The following is an 18,287-nucleotide window of genomic DNA, read 5'->3' on the forward strand; positions in this document are numbered from 1 at the left end:
TTTGCAGTGTGCTGCTACAAACTAATGATTTATCATAAACATAATGAAATGCTGAGACTGAAGGTCTGCTTTCCTACTGGTTACTCTGTTGGGCTTTAACTACTAGGAACATACAATTAAAGTTAAATCAGGAATACCATAGCACTTATGATTGGCTGGGTTAAAAGCTTGTAGATTGGGTTATAGCCTCACACGTGGCAGGAAAGGGCATCCTCATGGGCAAGTGACCTGTGCTTGGAGAGCCCATTTCTAGAATTCAGAGAGAAGGAAAAGACAGCATTTCCCCACAATGCTGGTCCTTTCCTGACACCCATTCTACATTCCCAGAAGACAAGTCACGTTGAGCAGATGCCACAATGTGATGAAATCCATGAGGCAAGCAGTAAAATTTTCTAAAGTAGGATACTTAGTAGATTAAATCCTATTGATATTTAAATAAGATTTAGGCTTCAAAGTGCCTAAGGTATTTTTGAAAATGAGACTTAAGATCCTAAATCACTTAGGTGCCTTTGATGTTTTCACCCAACACACACAATATGGAATAACTTTCAAGATAGGGTTTACATAAGGCTAAACATTCTGGCAATGTCCCTTTAATTTAAAAAGGACTATAAAAATTTTAGAACTTAGAATGTTCAGGGTACATAGCATTATTTACCTAAGTCACCACAGTAAAATTAAAATCAAGCATCAACTAATTTAACAGTATTTTGTAAAAGACAAAAACTTGTAATGCTTATACAGGATTTTATTAAACAAAAAAAAAGGGGGGGGGGGGTTTCTGCTGGAATCATCTGTTTGGTTCAAGGAAAAAACCGAATGAACATTACTTATAAATACAGCTAATCAATCAGATCATTCCTTACTAAGTCTAACCGTAACAAATGAACAGAACACTGTAGCAAACCTACCTGAATAAGGGTAGCAGCTTTATGCTTCTGTTCTATAGCATCTGTGAGTTGATTACTTTCTTTTTTGCAGTACACACCGTTTCTCCTGGCACGGTACTTCCGCCAAGCACACTGGATCTCTGTTGCTGCCATATGTAGTCTAGCACAGAAATTAATATCTCTGCGAATTATGTAGCCTCGCCAATATGACTGGATTAGTGTAGCTGCCAAGCTATCAACACCAGAAAAAGAAAGTTTTATGGAACTGAAGACACTACCAGTAACGGTAAAGAAGTTCCCCATTAGATATTATGCATACATGTGTTTATCCACACACAATGGTTGAGAGACTCTTGGAAAACGCATTTTCAGCTTCTACATATTTTTACTTTTTAAACAACAAGACTATTCAAGAGAGTAATACATTAGGGATGCTTTTAAATCTCCACAATGATTTAAAACAGCTATGTACGGGGTGCCATGTAGTTAGGCTTATGAAATCATCATATAGTTTATAATTTCATATGGCAATCCTAGTGGTTAAAGTATTGTTCAAGTTCCATTTTGCTTATCGTTTAAAAAGTACAGTTATTAATTTAAATGCTATAAAACAGTCTTGATTATATTACAATCAGACTATTCAGATCTGTCAAATGGTTGCTGCTTTCTAAAGGTTTGGGGAATTCAAGAAACCAAGGCACATGCTCCCTACAGTGATCTGCAGATAAATTTTTTACAGAGAAGTTAATGTCTAATGGCAGTTCTAAGTTATCTCAAAATGTTAGAAAAAAACCCTAGCATCTCTTATATCAACAAACCAATGAAAGGGCAGAAGAACTGAGAAACACCCAAAAATTCTATATTTTTATATTTTTTCTTCTTATTTAGGTATAGCTGCTTAAAATGTGAAGCAGCTTACAGTGAAACAGATACTCCGAAACAAGTCACAACCTCCCACAGGAATATTCTGAAGTCAACAAGTTAACTCAGAGATAAGTAAATATTAAATGGAAAATATGTGGCTTTTTAAAAATCTTAACTTTTAAGAAAATACTTGGGAAATTTTTAAAAATAATTGATATCACCACAAAAAAGTATATTTTAAAACCTTGCTTAAGTACTGATGAGCAAGCGCAACGAGGGGTGGGGAACGAAGGATGCTGGGAGTGCAGTAGCATCCCTGATTTGAAGTAGTTTCTATCACATACAGGGTTTACACTTTTGCCCAATAACTTTTAGGACCTCCACTATAAAAAATGTTCCGCCACTGGGTGCAACTCACAGTTAAGAGAATGGCTTTTCAACAGCAGAATTCCTGAAAAATTTATATTAGAAGATTAACTAAAAAACTTTAAATGCAACGTTTAGAAAAGGATTTCGATTTTCAAAAACACTAAGGTTTCATAATGGGCTACTATGCTCCTGCTCATCTCCACTGGAGTCCATTGTGAATTCTGCAACCCTTCTCAATAAATACATTAATAATAAATTAATCGATTCCCACGTACAACCAAAAACAAAAAAACCCTAAAACACAGGGAATGATGTCTGCATATTGTACTTCTAAGGAAACCGAAGGAACATACCTTTCAGTGTTGCCCCTCACAATGTACCCCAGGCTTGTACATGTACAGTGTATTTTTTAAACTGGATACCTTGTCATACCAGAACTTTTATGTACATAGGACCAAATCTTCACCTCCCGTTCTACCTGTGTAGCTGGAGTCACTACAAAGCAGCTAGAAATCTGCCCTAAACAGCAACAGAGCATTCCACTTCACACAGGAGAATCCTTAGATGGCACAAATCAAGTGTAGCTGGCTCTATGCTCCCCAACCCCTCTTGTATGAGATGGAAAGAGGCAGGTTGGGAATGCCAAGGGCAGGACAGATAGTTGGCTCTTCAGTCAGCACAGCTGCATGTGATTGGCCTAGGGTCAGGAGAATGGAGAAACAGCTTTATCACCACCTTTCCCTCCCACCTGCTCAACTGTAAACTCAGCACAGATTAGGACTGAGCCCTAATGAAGTTCAGAAAAAAAAAATCTTATTAACAATGGCAAAAAACCTCTACACTATTGTTTCTTATTGTTTTATACAATTAGGCAGAGGGTTCATGCATTTAGTACCAAGAAAGGAAAAGTTAGATAGAAGTCACATTTAAAATTTTCTCCTTACTTTTCACGCAGTTTTCAATTCGAATATATTTTTAAAATATTTTTAAATGCAATCACTGACAAAATATCACAGAACGGTCATACATAAAGGATATTAATTTTAACCATGATTAGGGGACAATAAGAGTTAAAACTTCTTATTAAAAAAGTACATAGGAGGTGAACAGAAAAGACAAAGGGTTTTTCTACATGGCAAGTTACTGCACAGCAAGCCTGTGTGTAATATATAGCATACTGCACTTGAAGTAGAAGAATGCTAAGCCACACTCCAGGACTTTCACTGTGGTCCACCCAGGATGCTGCTGCATGGCAAGCTAGTGCGCCGTAGATTCACAGCACGGTAACTTGCTGTGTAGACAAGCCCTTAATAGAACATAATAGTTGTAAGTTTGTATCCCACTGGAAACTATTTTGAAAACTAACTTTCCACATTACATTTATGCAGAAATGGAACTGGGTTTTTATGGCAAATATTTGACATTTATATCTTACTTTTCCACACTGTTCTCAATATATTGGAGATTCTCTCCCTCATTACTTGCAATGACTGTCTCTCTGAATGTGTTTCTTGTAGTTGGGGTTGATATTTTACTGTTATCTTTGTGCTCCCCTTTGTGACTGATGCAACATTCAGTACTTTTCTTCTTTATTTTGTGCTCTTGATTACTTTTTTTTTGAGGCACAGGTACGGAGGAGTTAATGAACATAGGCTGAATGTGGCCTGTAGTAATCCATCTTTCAGAAGGATTCAACAAGCCCTGCTTATTTTCCTTTGCACCAGCGATAAAGAGGTTATTTTGCTGTAGCCTGTCGGTGGCTGTTTGCTTCAAATGATCTTGCTGTGCTTCTGGTTCATCTCTGTCAGCAATGTTTAGGTCTCCATATTCATGTGCACATCGGTGTTCATTACTAAGTTTCATCAGCTCCTTAAAATACCAGCACTGACTCTGTGCAGCATCCAAGGCAGAAGCATTTCTGAAGAAAGATAAAAATGCAGTTACATTTATTTTAGACAATTGGAATTATATTTTTAAATCAAGCATGCCTTTATTTTCTAATGTACATAAGCCACGTATTGGATGAGTTTAGCACACACATAACATTGTGAACACTGAGTAATAAATGACTCCTGCTTTAATTGCTAATTTATAATATTCTTAAATTGTTTCTTTTCTCCCTCTTTATTTTTCCAGTATCTTGAATACACTAACACACATTAGTTTGTTTATTTTACTAAGCCAGTAGCTTGATTAGAAAATTATTTTTTCTCGGTTTTCAGACTTTAGGTTTGAAATACGTACTGGGGTATCTATTTCACTGAAAATTTTAGTGTGGTTAGGAGCACATAGTGCAGCAAATTCTGGAGGATTTGAATCTATTTTACTTTACACACCAATAACCTTATGAATCTATTCTAAAATAGGAACTAAGCAAGACAAAGTAAAGATGGTACTAAATATTTCTGAATCTAGAGCAGAACTTAACAAAACTCAGACTCCAACCAACAAGGCTCAATGTCTAGTGAGGATCTAAAAGAGAATAAAAAGACTATTAAAAAATGGAGAAATGCAACAATAAAATACTTTGGCAGGTTACCATTCTCCACCAGCTTGCTGGTTTCAAAGAATTACTCAGTGGCCTCCCACTTCCATAGCTAACTGCTGGTGAAGTTTTCATGGATTTTTGCTCGTTTGTGACTGGTAGGTTTAAATGCACTAAGGCATGATAATCAGCTTAGAGTAGAGGAAGGAACATAAGAGGAAACGAGGAACACAGGGCACTTGCCTTCCTGTTTGGCTGCTGGGTCCATAGTCCTACCTTCCTTTCCTCTCTCCACTAAGTATGGTTATGTGTTGTAGCCCCTACATGAATAGGAGGAGTAAGTGCATATAATAACCAGGTACTGCAGACAGAGGAGTATGTCTTGCTGATCATCACTTACATAGAACAAATGCACAGCAGTAGTCAATAAATATTTCTGGGGTCAGTGGCACAAGAGAAGTGGAAACCTAGAAGGCTCCTGTACAAGATCTGGCAGAATTGAGACCTGCAACTGTCGCAGAAGAATGACAGCAGTACACTTGCCATATTTTCTTATCGAAAGACAAGGCTTTCATAGTGCCTGGCTGTGTAAAAAGCCACACACTGATTTTCCTTATATGAGCATTCCTCTACTGTATTTCTACCAAATGTATGAAATGTTGGAAACTGAGTCAGGCCATGCTAGAAAGACAGCCTGATTCTCTTCACCAGTTTGATTCTATTGACTCAAAGGGAGCTTCACCAGCATAAAACTGGTTTAATAGAAATTAGGTCCATGCACTAGAACCAGATAACTTACTGCAGATACATGGGCCAAACAACTTGAGAGTCTTGATGCCCATTAGGCAGCATTTCTCTTTCTTGTTAAAAAAATTCCAAAACAATGGCAGCACTTTATCTATAAAGATTTATTAAAACCAACAGTGCTGTACATTTGCTTGAGGAACTAAGATAAATTACACCTGCACCTGCTGACTTCAACACAGGAAAAAGGTTGACATGTCTGAAAATGAAAGAAATATTGTTAAGGTTTAGAAGAAGATAGATCTATTGAAAACATGCCAAAAGGTTGGAATTGCATTTCCGAAATGCTGCAAGATATACTGCATCAAGGAAGTTTGTTGATTATGATGGGCTAAATGGTATCAGCTCAACAATAGACACTATGTTTGAGACCATCACCAGTGCAACTTCTTCCGAAAATGCCAGTCTGAGCCAGATTATTTTTATCATATCTCACAAACCACTTAAACATATCTTAATACTATTTGGCCAAAAAAAGGGGGGGTGGGGGGGAAGAGTGGTAATATTAATGCTTGTTACATTCCTTGTTGAATCCATCTGGTAAAAGTTCACTGACAATCTGAAATTTCTACATGTGTTGCAACCCAAACATTATGCAACAGCCCTCATAATTTCTGAAGTTCAGAAATGCAAATAAATGTAACAATGACAACATTACTAGAAAAAGTGATAGCATTAATAAACAAACAAACAATCTCATATCCACCACTTATTTTGGAATTTCAGATTGGCTGTCAGAAATTTCCATTCCACTCACTGAGTCAGAATTTACGGACAATACTACTATTGACACTCATTAAAACACCAAGCAAAGACTGCACCCTTGTAACTGGAAACCCGAACGCGAAAGTAGGAGCTGTAAATGCTCTTAAGGAAGTAATGGGAAACAATGGTCTGGGTTTGAAAAATGAGAGAGGAAGGCACTGTGGCGGGCGGGACACACCCCTGTGGCGCCTCCTGCTGGTTGTCCAGGGAATTAGCGTTTCCAGCCTCCGGAGCGCCCTCTGCAGGCCAGTGTCCTGCTTCCCGCTGGGCCCCGAGTCCCTCCCGGACCCCGGTGCCCCTTTCACGCCGGGGTGCTGCCCCCTGGCAGCACCCCCACAGATCTGGGTCTCCCTCCCCCCCTCAGGAACCCCCACCGTCTATCCCCACCTGGCCTCAGTATATGGCTACTGCCAGTCACCATCTAGCCCCCACTTCCTGAAGCAGACTGCAGTATAATTGCCACTCATCATCGGCAAGGAGGGTCTGGACCTGCTGCTTCTGCCTACCCTTGGGCTGCCCAGTACCCTTTTCCTAGGCCTTCATCAAGGCCTGCAGCCTGGGGGTTTCTCAGGCCAGAGTTCCCCAGCTCCTCTGGCCTTTCCCCATCCCTGCTCCACTGATAGGTACCCTGCTCAGATCCCAGCAGTCAGGGCCCTCCCTCTCAACCTCTAGAGAGAGACTGTCTCAGCTTCTGGCCCACTGCCCTCTTATAAGGGCCAGCTGGGCGCGGATTGCACTGGCTACAGCTGTGGCTGCTTTTCCCATCAGCCCTGCTTTTCTCTCCCACAGCCCTCTCCCGGGCTGCTTTAAGCCCTTCTAGGGAGGAGCAGAGTGACCACCCCGCTACACTCCGCTACAGGCACTTAGTCAGATTCTGCTGCTGTAATCATCTGGTCATTACAAACACCATTTTCAGCCACCATCCTAGATGTTTATATATTGAGGTCACGTGACAGAGTGACAAAGAACAAAACTGATTATGTAATGATACAGGGATGATTGCGATTGAGTGGCCAATGGACTAAGACTTTCCTGAATGCAGACTGCTGGTCAGATCATCAACTCTTAGACTCAAACATAAAATTAAAACTGAAAAAGATAAGCTATTTGGCAGGTCCACTGTGTATAGTCTTGTTCAAAATCAATTAAAAGACCACAAGACTTCTATATAATTTCTATATAGGTTTGAGTCATTGTCATAGGTGAAAAGAGAAAAACCTGAATGAACTTGGAACAAAATGAAACCATCATGCTCAAAGCTGCCAAAGCACACGTTCTAAAAAAAAAAAAAAAAAAAAATCAGTGTTGGACCACACCATTGTTGACTGAAAAGATGTTTGATCTTGCGCTGTTTTTTCACTGAGTCAAAGAGAGAGGATTGAAGACTGAGGAATGCAGGAAAGAACACAAGGAATTGAGCAGACAGATTCAAAGGCAGAGCAGACAAGACAAAAGTGACTACATCAGGGCAAAATGTGAGGATTATAAATTGTAAAAAGCGTAATAATACAAAAGGTATGTTCAAAGTTGTCAGACTTCTTTCTAAAAAGTTTTCCCCACCACTGAGTGTAATAAAAGATTATGATGGCAGGTTATTGAAAGTGACTGTATCAAATGCAACTGGAGAGATTGCTGTAATAATCTGTATGCCCAATCAAAGCCATTTACAATACAGGATGACAGAAAAGAGTATGGAGCTAAAGTCATCAGTCCAAAACAGTGCATGCTATTATGAAAATGAAACCTGAGAAAGCATGAGGGGTAGATAACTTACCAACAGAATTGTTAAAAATGATTGGTGACCATGGTATTGATCTCATGCGGAAAACTTGTATTGTGATACAAATGACTAAAAACTGGCTGGATGACTTGGATGAAGAGAATCTTTCGGTCCTTACCAAAGAAATGGGATATAACAGATTGCAATAGCTGTTGTAACATCTCCCTAATATCACATTCATATAAAGTGCTGTTCTACATAATTCAGGATTGCAAGAAGCGGATGATAGAAACAGAACTACCACCACAAGAAGTTGGTTTCAGAGAGGGACGTGATCAAATTATGAATATCTCATATCACTGAAAAATGCAGGGAGTATAATCACCCATTGATTGTGTGTTTTATTGACTACTCCAAAGTATTTGATGCCATCCAACATATTAGTCTCTGGAGGATACTGGAGGATATGGGAATTCCAAAAATATGTCACTGAACTCATTCCAAATCTCTACGATCAACAGCAGATCAGCAGCAGGCAATAGCCAGTGTTTTTCCATTGGGCAGCGTGTATTCGGCCCCCATGTTCACAGAATTTATTATGAGACAAGATCTGGACAGTTTTGATAAAGTGGAAGAAGCTGAGATTTCCATTGGTGCACACTTCTTAACTGACCTCAGATATGCTGATGATATGATGATATGATGCAACCATTGATACAATGCAATACAATGCAATGAATGTTAGTCTGTAAAAGCAGTTAGTGAGGACTATATACTATACTATTCCTGAAAGTGGAAAAACTTATATTCATGAATTTTGACATGAACAATAAAAATAGGATACAAGCAGACATTGCAATTAACTGTACAGCACAGGCTGTCGATTAATTTCATTATCTGGGTATCATACATATCCAACCAAGAAGGCTGCTCCAAAGAAATTGGAAGATGATTACAGATGGATCACTCAGCCATGGAATCTATCTGAAAATGTGGAAAAACTGTGGCATCTCAAAAAGCATGAAAGGTCCACGTGAACTTAGTTACTTATGGATATGAATACTTGGAAACTAATGCTGCAGACAAAAAGAAAATTGAAGCCTTTGAGATGTGGTACTAGTGAAGATTCTTGTGCATCTCCTGGACAGAAAAGAAGAAAAGCACTTACATTAGAAATATTATCAGAGAGAAGCAGATTTGGCTCTTGGAAATCAACAGGTGCAAACTTATATACACCTCTATCCCGATATAACGCGACCTGATATAACACGAATTCGGATATAACGCGGTAAAGCAGCGCTCCAGGGGGGCGGGGCTGCACGCTCCAGTGGATCAAAGCAAGTTTGATATAATGCAGTTTCACCTATAACGTGGTAAGATTTTTTGGCTCCCGAGGACAGCGTTATATCGGGGTAGAGGTGTATTTTGATCAAATCAGACACAGAGATGAAAGTACTCTTGAACAAGTTATCATGAAAGGAATAGTGATGGATCATTATAGTAAAGGACAACCAGTGAGAAGATGGATAGATGATTTGCAGCAGATCACTAGAAGTTCAGCTGCTGTATGTGTGAAGTTAGCAATGGACTGAAAAGGCTTCCGAAAATTCTGCTATGATGTCACCAGTGTTCAGCCAGGAACAAATGGATTTTACTACTATTACTATTACTGACAAGCCATCAAAGACTTTGCCTAACATGCTAGATTACAGTTTTGCAAAAATACATGTAGGCATTAGTAATGCTCTGGCAAAAATGTCTTATTCTTATCTGAATCTTTACCCTTACAAGTCCATATTTAAAAGCACCCTTTCGTCAATGCTGGCACTATAGACACTAATAATGCACCATAATGCCTGATAGTGTAGAATGACTTACTTTCCCAAACATAAATTATATCAGGTTTCAGTATTCAGTGTATGTCACTTTAATAAAGAATTATTACACAATTCTGTGTTTAAAAGAAATATGAGAGTTGTTACAAACAGTATATGGAGACTCTACACTCAGATATTACATTAGATTCTATTTGTAATTGTGTAGTAAAATAATTCTGCATAGAGGAAACATGTAGAAGTATCATTATTCTTCAACTACAAAGTACAAAAGTCCCTTACAGATACATAAAAGAGTTCACTGTTTATATTTCTTCTTTCACATTCCTATAACAGAGCTTTCCTGTCATTTTCACTATTTTAAATAGTTACTATTTATAAGGTTTTCAACTTCCATCAGTATCTATTACTGAAACTGAAGTGTTGGGTTTCTTAATATAGCTATTTATTAGTAAGTGTCAAAAGATTACATGACAGGCATTATTAGAATACAGAAATTTAATTTTTAAAAAACATAATTCTTAAGCACGGTAAAAACAAGGCATTTGAAAGCAGAAACTGCACAGACAATTTATTTGAGCAGCAGTGGTATATGAAACATGGATTAGAGAACCAACCAGTGATTACTTTTGGCAGATTACATAGCTGAGGTCGTACCTACAGGGGCTCATAACTTAGTGAGATGTGAAACAGACAAGAAGCTTGCTCTTTTTTCAGTCTGTTCTTATTCAACGTTACATTAACTCAGTCAACTTGGAGAAAGTATCACAGTATGTAAGTATAATAGCTGTGCTGTTTAGGCTTATGTAGGTATGTTTTGTTTAGGGGGGTTTGTGTGTGTTTTTTTAAGTGCACTTTTCAATGGTTTTTAAATCATCCATAAAATGTGCTCTGGGCCAAAAAATATACAAGTTTGTAACCCAAGTGAATACTTTTTTAAACCAAATTTCATAAGAGTTATTTCATACATTTCCAATTTACAAGTTTAAATTTAAAAATTACTAAGGGTAAAATTTTTAAAGGACCTTCAGATATCATTGACAACAGAAGACAGTTAAACTAAAGAATATTTGTGAAACAAAATTTGGACATGAGAATTATCTACTTGTAATTGCTCTTCTCACATATATCCAAAATTTTGGGTGCATAATGCTATATTATGGCAGGAACCGCCATAGCTTTAGAATTTTCTTGTATCCTCCCCCAGTACACCAGCAATTGATATTTCCCATCCTCATTGAGGGCTGAAGCAATCCTAAGTGTCTCTAGTCACTTTGCAGGAAAGTGATTTGCTTATTGAAGTACCAGTTATAGATCCACAGTTGAGGACACTATAAAGTTCTCTACATGGTAAATAAGTAATACGCAAATTTTTTAGCAAGGAGACATTGCTTCAAGTGGTAAACTGGTGAGGAAGCATCAGTGCTTCATCTGCAAAACAGAAGTCAAGAATCACAATTAAAAACACAGCTGGCTATGAAGATGTGGAAACTCTTACTGTGCGCTGTAAGAATAAGAGCATGCAGTGTGAATATGTTCTGGAAACCAAAGAGAAACCTGGATACATAAAATAAGAACAAATCTAAATACTAGAGCCCTGAAAAGTAATCAGGGCAATATGACCTTGAACCCAGGAATGGTCAGACAAAATGAAGTGTAAACACAAACTAAATGGACCTTCTACAGGCCTCATCTGCAGAGTTTGTTGCAGATAAAGGTTAAAAAAAAAAGCCCTCCAATACTGAACTCACACAGTAAAGAAGAAAGGTGTTACTAGTTAAAAACGTGGTTAAGGTAGGACAAAGTTGACTGTTGATGAGGTGATTCTTCCACTGCAAGCCCGCATAATATGTACATATAATTTGAAACAGAAGAGCATAGACCAGAGGTGGGCAAACTACGGCCCGCGGGCCACATCCGGACTGCAGGACCCTCCTGCCCAGCCCCTGAGCTCCTGGCCTGAGAGGCTAGCCCCCAGCCCCTCCCCTGCTGTTCCCCCTCCCTCACAGCCTCAGCTCACTGTCCCGCCGGCGCAATGCTCTGGGCGGTGGGGCTGCGAGGTCTTGCCGGGCAGCGCAGCTGAAGAGTCACAGCCTGACCCAGTGCTCTGTGCTGTGCGGCAGCATGGCTGTCTCCAGCTGGGCAGCATGGCTGCCTGTCCTGGTGCTTTGGGTGGCACGGCTGTAGCGACGCCAACCACCGGTGCTCCAGGCAGAACGGTAGGGGGCAGGGAGCAGGGCAGGTTGGATAGAGGGCAGGGGAGTTTGGGATGGTGGTCAGGGGGCAGGGGTATGGATCGGGCTTGGGGCGGTTAGAGGTTGGAGAATGGGGGGGGGGGGGGTTGAATGGGGGGCAGGGGTCCCAGGGGGGCAGTCAGGAAGGAGGGGGGGGTGGATGGGGGCGATGAGGGGCAGCCAGGGGTAGGGATTCCGGGCAGTCAGGAATGAGAGAAGGGGTGGTTGGATGGGGCGGGGGGGGGGCAGTCAGGGGCCAGGGAAGGGTGGATGGAGCAGGAGTCCCAGGGGGGCCAGGCCACGCCTGGCTGTTTGGGGAGGTACAGCCTTCCCTAACCAGCCCTCCATACAATTTCGGAAACCCAATGTGGCCCTCAGGCCAAAAAGTTTGCCAGCCCCTGGGATAGATACTCCATTTAGGATATACTGACTATCACATATAGAAAAAACAGTTACCTACCTTTCGTAACTGTTGTTCTTCAAGATGTTTTGCTCATGTCCATTCCAATTAGGTGTGCGCATGTTGCGTGCACAGTAGCCAGAAGGTTTTTCCGCTAGCAGTACCCGTCAAGTCAGCTCAGGCACCCCCTGGCATCACACCTCCATGGCGGCATATATAGGGCCCTGCCGAGCCGCCACCACTTCAGTTCTTTCTTGCCAGACTTGCTCCGACAGAGGGGTAGACAGGTGGGTCTTGGAAAGGACATGAGCAACACATCTCACATCAACACATCTCAACAGTTACGAAAGGTAGGTAACCATTTTTTCTTCTTCAAGTGGTTGCTCATGTCGATTCCAATTAGGTGACTCCCAAGCAGGAACTCAGAGGTAGGGTCAGAGCTCATGGGTTCACTGACTGAAGCACCGCTCTGCTGAAGGCTGCATTGTCCCTAGCCTGCTGAGTAATGGCGTAATGCAAGGGAAACCACATCGCAGCCCTGAAAATTTCCTGGGTTGGGACCTGGGCCAGGAATGCCACTGAAGATGCCTGCGCCCTCATGAAGCGTGCTATAAGCATGGGGCAGGTACTTTCGCCAGATCGTAGCACATCCTGATAATTGAGGTAATCCATGAAGAAATTATTTGAGAAGAGACCGGGAGCCCCTTCATTCTGTCTGCTACTGTGATGAACAGCTGAGTAGATTTTCGAAACAGCTTTGTCTGTTCAATATAGAAGGCTAACGCCTGGCGAACACCCAAAGAGTGAAGTCTTTGTTCTCGGCTGTTTGCATGTGGCTTGGGGTAAAAGATTATAAGAAAAATGTCCTGATTAACGTGAAACTGGGAGACGACCTTTGGTAGGAAGGCCGGGTGCAGGCTGAAGCTGAATCTTGTCCTTATAGAAGACTGTGTAAGGAGGTTCAGATGTTAGGGTCTTAATCTTGGATACACTCCTGGCAAACGTTTTTTGCTCTGTCTCTCATGAAAGGGAACATTTCTGGTAGAAATAACATGTCACTAGTGGCTCAAAGAGGGGCCCCAATACTCTGGAAAGAACGAGGTTAAGGTCCCAGGCAAGGATCGGTTATCGTACTTGAGGGTATAGCCTCTCAAGTCCTTTACGGAAGCATTCAACTATTGGGTTTGTGAAGACCGACTGGCTTGCCACATCTGGATAAAAGACAGAAATGGCAGCCAAGTGGACTTTTACTGATGACATAGAAAGCCCTTGCTGCTTCAGGTGCAGAAGTTCAAGATAAAAGGTATTGTCGAGTGCGCACAAGATGTGTGTTTCTACGATGACCAAATTGTGAATTTCTTCCATTCGGGTTGATAAGTGGCCCTAGTAGATGGTTTCCTACGGCCAAGGAGGACTTCCCTAAATGGATCAGAGCAAGCAAGCTCCATCGGGTTTAGCCCTGGAGCTCCCAAGCCATGAAGTGGAGAGATTCAAGGTTGGCAGCGGTCCTGTGTTATCAGGTCCAGGAGAAATGGTAGAGTGACTGGAGTTTCCACTGACAGCTCCAGAAGAGATGTGTACCAGTACTGACATGGAGCTATCACGAAGTGAGCTGTAGCACACGAAAGCTTATGCTCAAATAAATTGGTTAGTCTCCAAGGTGCCACAAGTACTCCTCTTCTTTTTGCGAATACAGACTAACACGGCTGCTACTCTGAAACCTGTCAATATTACAGAGGCTTCATCCCTCTGAACCTTGAGTAGCATCTTGTGGACGAGTGGAATGGGGGGGTACCCCCAGAACAATTCCCTACTAGAATTCTAACTATATAATGACCAAATTAACTACAACTACTAACTACTGGTCTAACTATTTACAGAAAAAACAGTCTGAAGACTACTAGGGAGAAAGCTTGCCAAAGCAAGAGAGAACGAGTATTCCGGCTAACTGTCACAGACGATAAGAAGGAACTGAAGTGGGGGTGGGTCGGCAGGGCCCTATATACAGTGTCATAGAGGCGTGACTCTAGCGGGCCCCTGAGTCTACCTCATGAGTACTGCTAGGGGAAAAACCCTCTGCTTACTGTGCACGCAGTGCACACATACCTAATTGGAATCAACATGAGCAAGCACTTGAAGAAGTAGTGAGAATATCTCTGCAAAAAGACCCAGAACATTTCCAAGCCTTTCTGCTAATATGTCACAGAAAGGCTTGGAAAGATTTACAGTTTCCTGATTTACCTGGGCCTGTTTCAGCAAAGCACTTAAGCAAGCACTTAACTTCAAGCATATGTGTAGTCCCATTAACTTTAGTAGAAATATTCACCCACTTACAGTTAAGCACAGGCTTGAGTACTCTCCTGAACTGAAGCCTCTACCCCTATGCAAGATACCAAAGAACACATGAATGGAATGAGAAACACAGATCGTGGATTTTGGTATAATTTTATGAAATATACACAAAAGTATGTTTCCGATAAATAGCCAAAAAAACAAATAGGTATTTTATATGGGATATTTTAAGATGCCTTATTGTAATAATATGCCATTCAGAATTCATATCACAAATATTTTATGTTAACAAAATCTGTAACCCCTAGTAAGGAATAGGACAATCACTACAGACAATGCATGAAGGTCTCATCCCAGAAATGTAGATGTTGCCCAAGAATGAAAACACTGAGTGATTCCAGAGACTAATCAGCACAACAAAAGCCCCAATAAGATCCTTTATCAAAATAAAGCAAACATAAAAAAACCTGTGCAAAAATTAAATTTGTAACAAATTTGAAAAAAGCTGTTTATGCAACATATATAGTAGGAGAATGCCTGTTAACAAATACTGTACATTTTATTTATGCATACACTTACATGCAAGCGTACACACACACACACACACACACACACACACAGTGATCAGCTTCTTGGTTTCTAAAAGGACTTGACATTTCAGTGCTAGACAAATTAATTATTTGCATTGATATATCCGTTTCTTGGAATATGTATCAGAACTAAATTAATAATGATCGAACAGGAAACTTTTGGTTGGCCCAAGACCAATTAAATTGTTAAATAATGTTACCTGCCTCATTATTACCTGCTTTATGTTATCTTTTCTAAAGTTATTCTAGGGAAGATATTTTCTCCATACTTCTACATTATCTCCTTGCAAGAAAATCTCAATCTCATAAATTTATTTAAGAAAAATTTACCACAGGACAGCTGCTCAAAAATTTACCACAGTATCAAGTCTGGAGGTATGAGAGACTTTGAAGACCACAGTCTTCCCTTATAAAAACTTAGAGCTTTACCTATGTACCTCCAATCACTTGGAGTATTATCAACACACCCAAGAAAAACTAATATGGGAAAAAATCTCAATGTGCCTTTAACAAAAATCACTTTAATCTAATCTTGGGCCACAAATACTAAAATGTATTGATTGAATCAGCCCTTAGAGGATAGACTTAAACTTGTTTGAAGGCCTTGACATGTTTGGATCTCTTACGTTTAACCTTAACTCTGACCTGGCTTTGTAAGCTTATTTTGAGGATAATTATAACATCATTGCAATGTTCTTTATGTTTAAATTACTTATATATACTCTCATTCTTAACATAAATTTATATTCCCAGACAAAAAATTAAGTAAAATACAGGAAAACAATGAGGAAGTATACTAAAGACATAACATTTCCAAAAGCATGCTTTTGAAAATAATTATATTTGCATAAAAAGATTTCGGATATGTACCCTTGTTCAGTGGTCTTCTTTTTTATTAAGTCCATTTCTTCAATCTGGGCTTGATAAAATTTCAAAAAGCTTCCTGGTTTTGACGCTTTGATTCTTTCAGTTGAGAGCTTTGCAGGAGAATTTAGGTTTTCACCATTAAGAAACTGCAAACTAGGAAGTATTTTAAGTAGGGAACACCTTTTAAAAGAGGAGAGAACAATCCATTATTAGCATTATGGAAAAACTTGCATTTTAGAATCCAAAGTCTAGAAATCCCCATCACAACTACATAAAGAGATTGACCTTTAAGTATGTTATTTTACTAAACATTTTGGTATACATGAAAATGTTTACATAAAATTACTATACCTTATTTGATATTTATTTACGGTTTATTACTAGCAAAATTTACTCTTATGGAAACCACAAAATTAACATGAAAAATCATTTCTTTGCAGCAATTCTTAATACTTTGTAGGTATATAGATGCTGGGTGAAATCCTGGCCACACTGAAATCAGTGACAAAAATCTCTGATTCAAAAGGGTCCGGATGTAATCCATTACCATTAATAACTCCATGAGTACCTGAAATATTTTTGTGTTTTGTTTTAAACATAGGCAACTGATTAGCAGGCAATACAGAAAACTATATCATGATGGAGTAACATAAAAATAAAAATAAAGCAGCACGGGCTGACCTGACACATTTGGAGACATTGCATAGACTGTGAATGAAAATGGCATTGCAATATCAGCTCACTCTCCATTTATACACACAGCAAAAACAAGACAATTCAGCCTGACTAGCAGTCTCAGGGAAGTCCATGTGGAACAGCAGGGGTGTTGCAAGTCACGAATGAGAGGAAAATAGCATGGAACTTGCTTGTACTATAGCAAATTCTAATGCTGTTGTTAGTTACACATTTTTATGAGAATTAAGGGATGCTCCAATCCTAGTCACTGGGATAGGTCCCTGATTCTGTATATACCTAAATGGAACTCCCACTGACTTCAAACAAAACAGGACTGGGTTAATTCACACCCTTTAAAAAAAAACACCTTAGATAGCTATTGGAATTCATTTTTTACTTTTCTAAAAGATGTATTTTAAAAAATATTCAGAAATGTGTAACACCTGATTTAACAGACTATGGGATTAACAATGCCCCTCATAGCATAAAGTCCATCCTAGAAGAAAGGAGGTTGTACCAGTGAAAGCAGAGTGGGGAGGGCTAATGAATTTCCTAGGCAGTCCTTTCACATGTAAGGGATAATCTGGCACACAGATGTTAAAAACACTTTTTATGTGTGTCTTATTCACCAATTAAACCTCATGGTATTTTAAATATTTGTTTAGGACAATACAATATGTATTATGTCTGATATTCCTTATTTTCAATTCATCAAACTGCAAAAAAAAAATCTTAAATTGGTAAAGTATTATATCTTAACACAAATAGTTTTAAATAAGTCTGAATTAGCTTTTCCTTTATTTAGATTTAAACACCACACATTAAAGAAAGTCTATTCTGCGCTACGGGCACCCTTGCCATCAGTTAAAACTATATTACATAATCCTTCAGAACCAGAGCATTCCTTGACTGCCCCCATATTTAAAGAAAAGAATGTTACTTAGCTGAGATCATATATGCCAAGTTTCAAATCCGAGCAAATTTCTATGGCTGAGTTACATTATCCAAAACATAGATTGGCAAAAGTCTTTACAACAGCAGTGCTATTTGATGCAGATATAAAGATTACCCCGCACTCCCTGCTTGTTATGGCAAATGTAATATTGTCTAAAATATACTTGAAATAAAAGGATCATTTTAGATACACTGGCCTTGAGCTTGTAGTGAAGAGCCAATGTTGAATAATGATACATTTAACAAGTGCCATATCAAGTTGATTAATGCTGGAAGTAGTGTATCTTCGAGCTATGGGATCTCAACACTGGTTTTTCCAGCTGGGTTTCTCCTGGTGAAGGGCTGAGTCAATATTTCATTTAGTGAAAACTTCCTGGTGAATATTCTGTCACTTAAGAGGCTCTATTAATCATTGCTGCAGTGAAACACATTCCCCTAGGAGCGCTCAGACTGATCCTAGGGTTTAATTTTTAAAAAGCAATTTCTTAGTACTTCAGTTTTGTCGGTGTTATCGCTGGCTGGACATGAAAGTAGGAAACCGAT

At 39.5% G+C, this 18,287-nt stretch overlaps 1 protein-coding gene across 5 annotated transcripts in view; it reads right to left on the reverse strand.

Moving 5' to 3' along the window:
• The window catches only part of LRRIQ1 (leucine rich repeats and IQ motif containing 1), a 167,751-nt gene that overhangs the window by 93,643 nt on the left and 55,821 nt on the right, over window positions 1-18,287 (reverse strand). For all 5 annotated transcript variants that reach the window (XM_037885640.2, XM_043546886.1, XM_043546892.1 and 2 more), the window contains 3 exons: window positions 16,119-16,295; window positions 3,559-4,041; window positions 912-1,122 (listed from right to left, as the gene is read on the reverse strand). In XM_037885640.2, the coding sequence (XP_037741568.1) occupies window positions 912-1,122; window positions 3,559-4,041; window positions 16,119-16,295 (871 nt within the window). The remainder of the gene's footprint in view (window positions 1-911; window positions 1,123-3,558; window positions 4,042-16,118; window positions 16,296-18,287) is intronic.

This window comes from Chelonia mydas, chromosome 1 (assembly GCF_015237465.2).
Source record: "Chelonia mydas isolate rCheMyd1 chromosome 1, rCheMyd1.pri.v2, whole genome shotgun sequence".
In the NCBI taxonomy this organism is placed as follows: Eukaryota; Metazoa; Chordata; order Testudines; family Cheloniidae; genus Chelonia; species Chelonia mydas.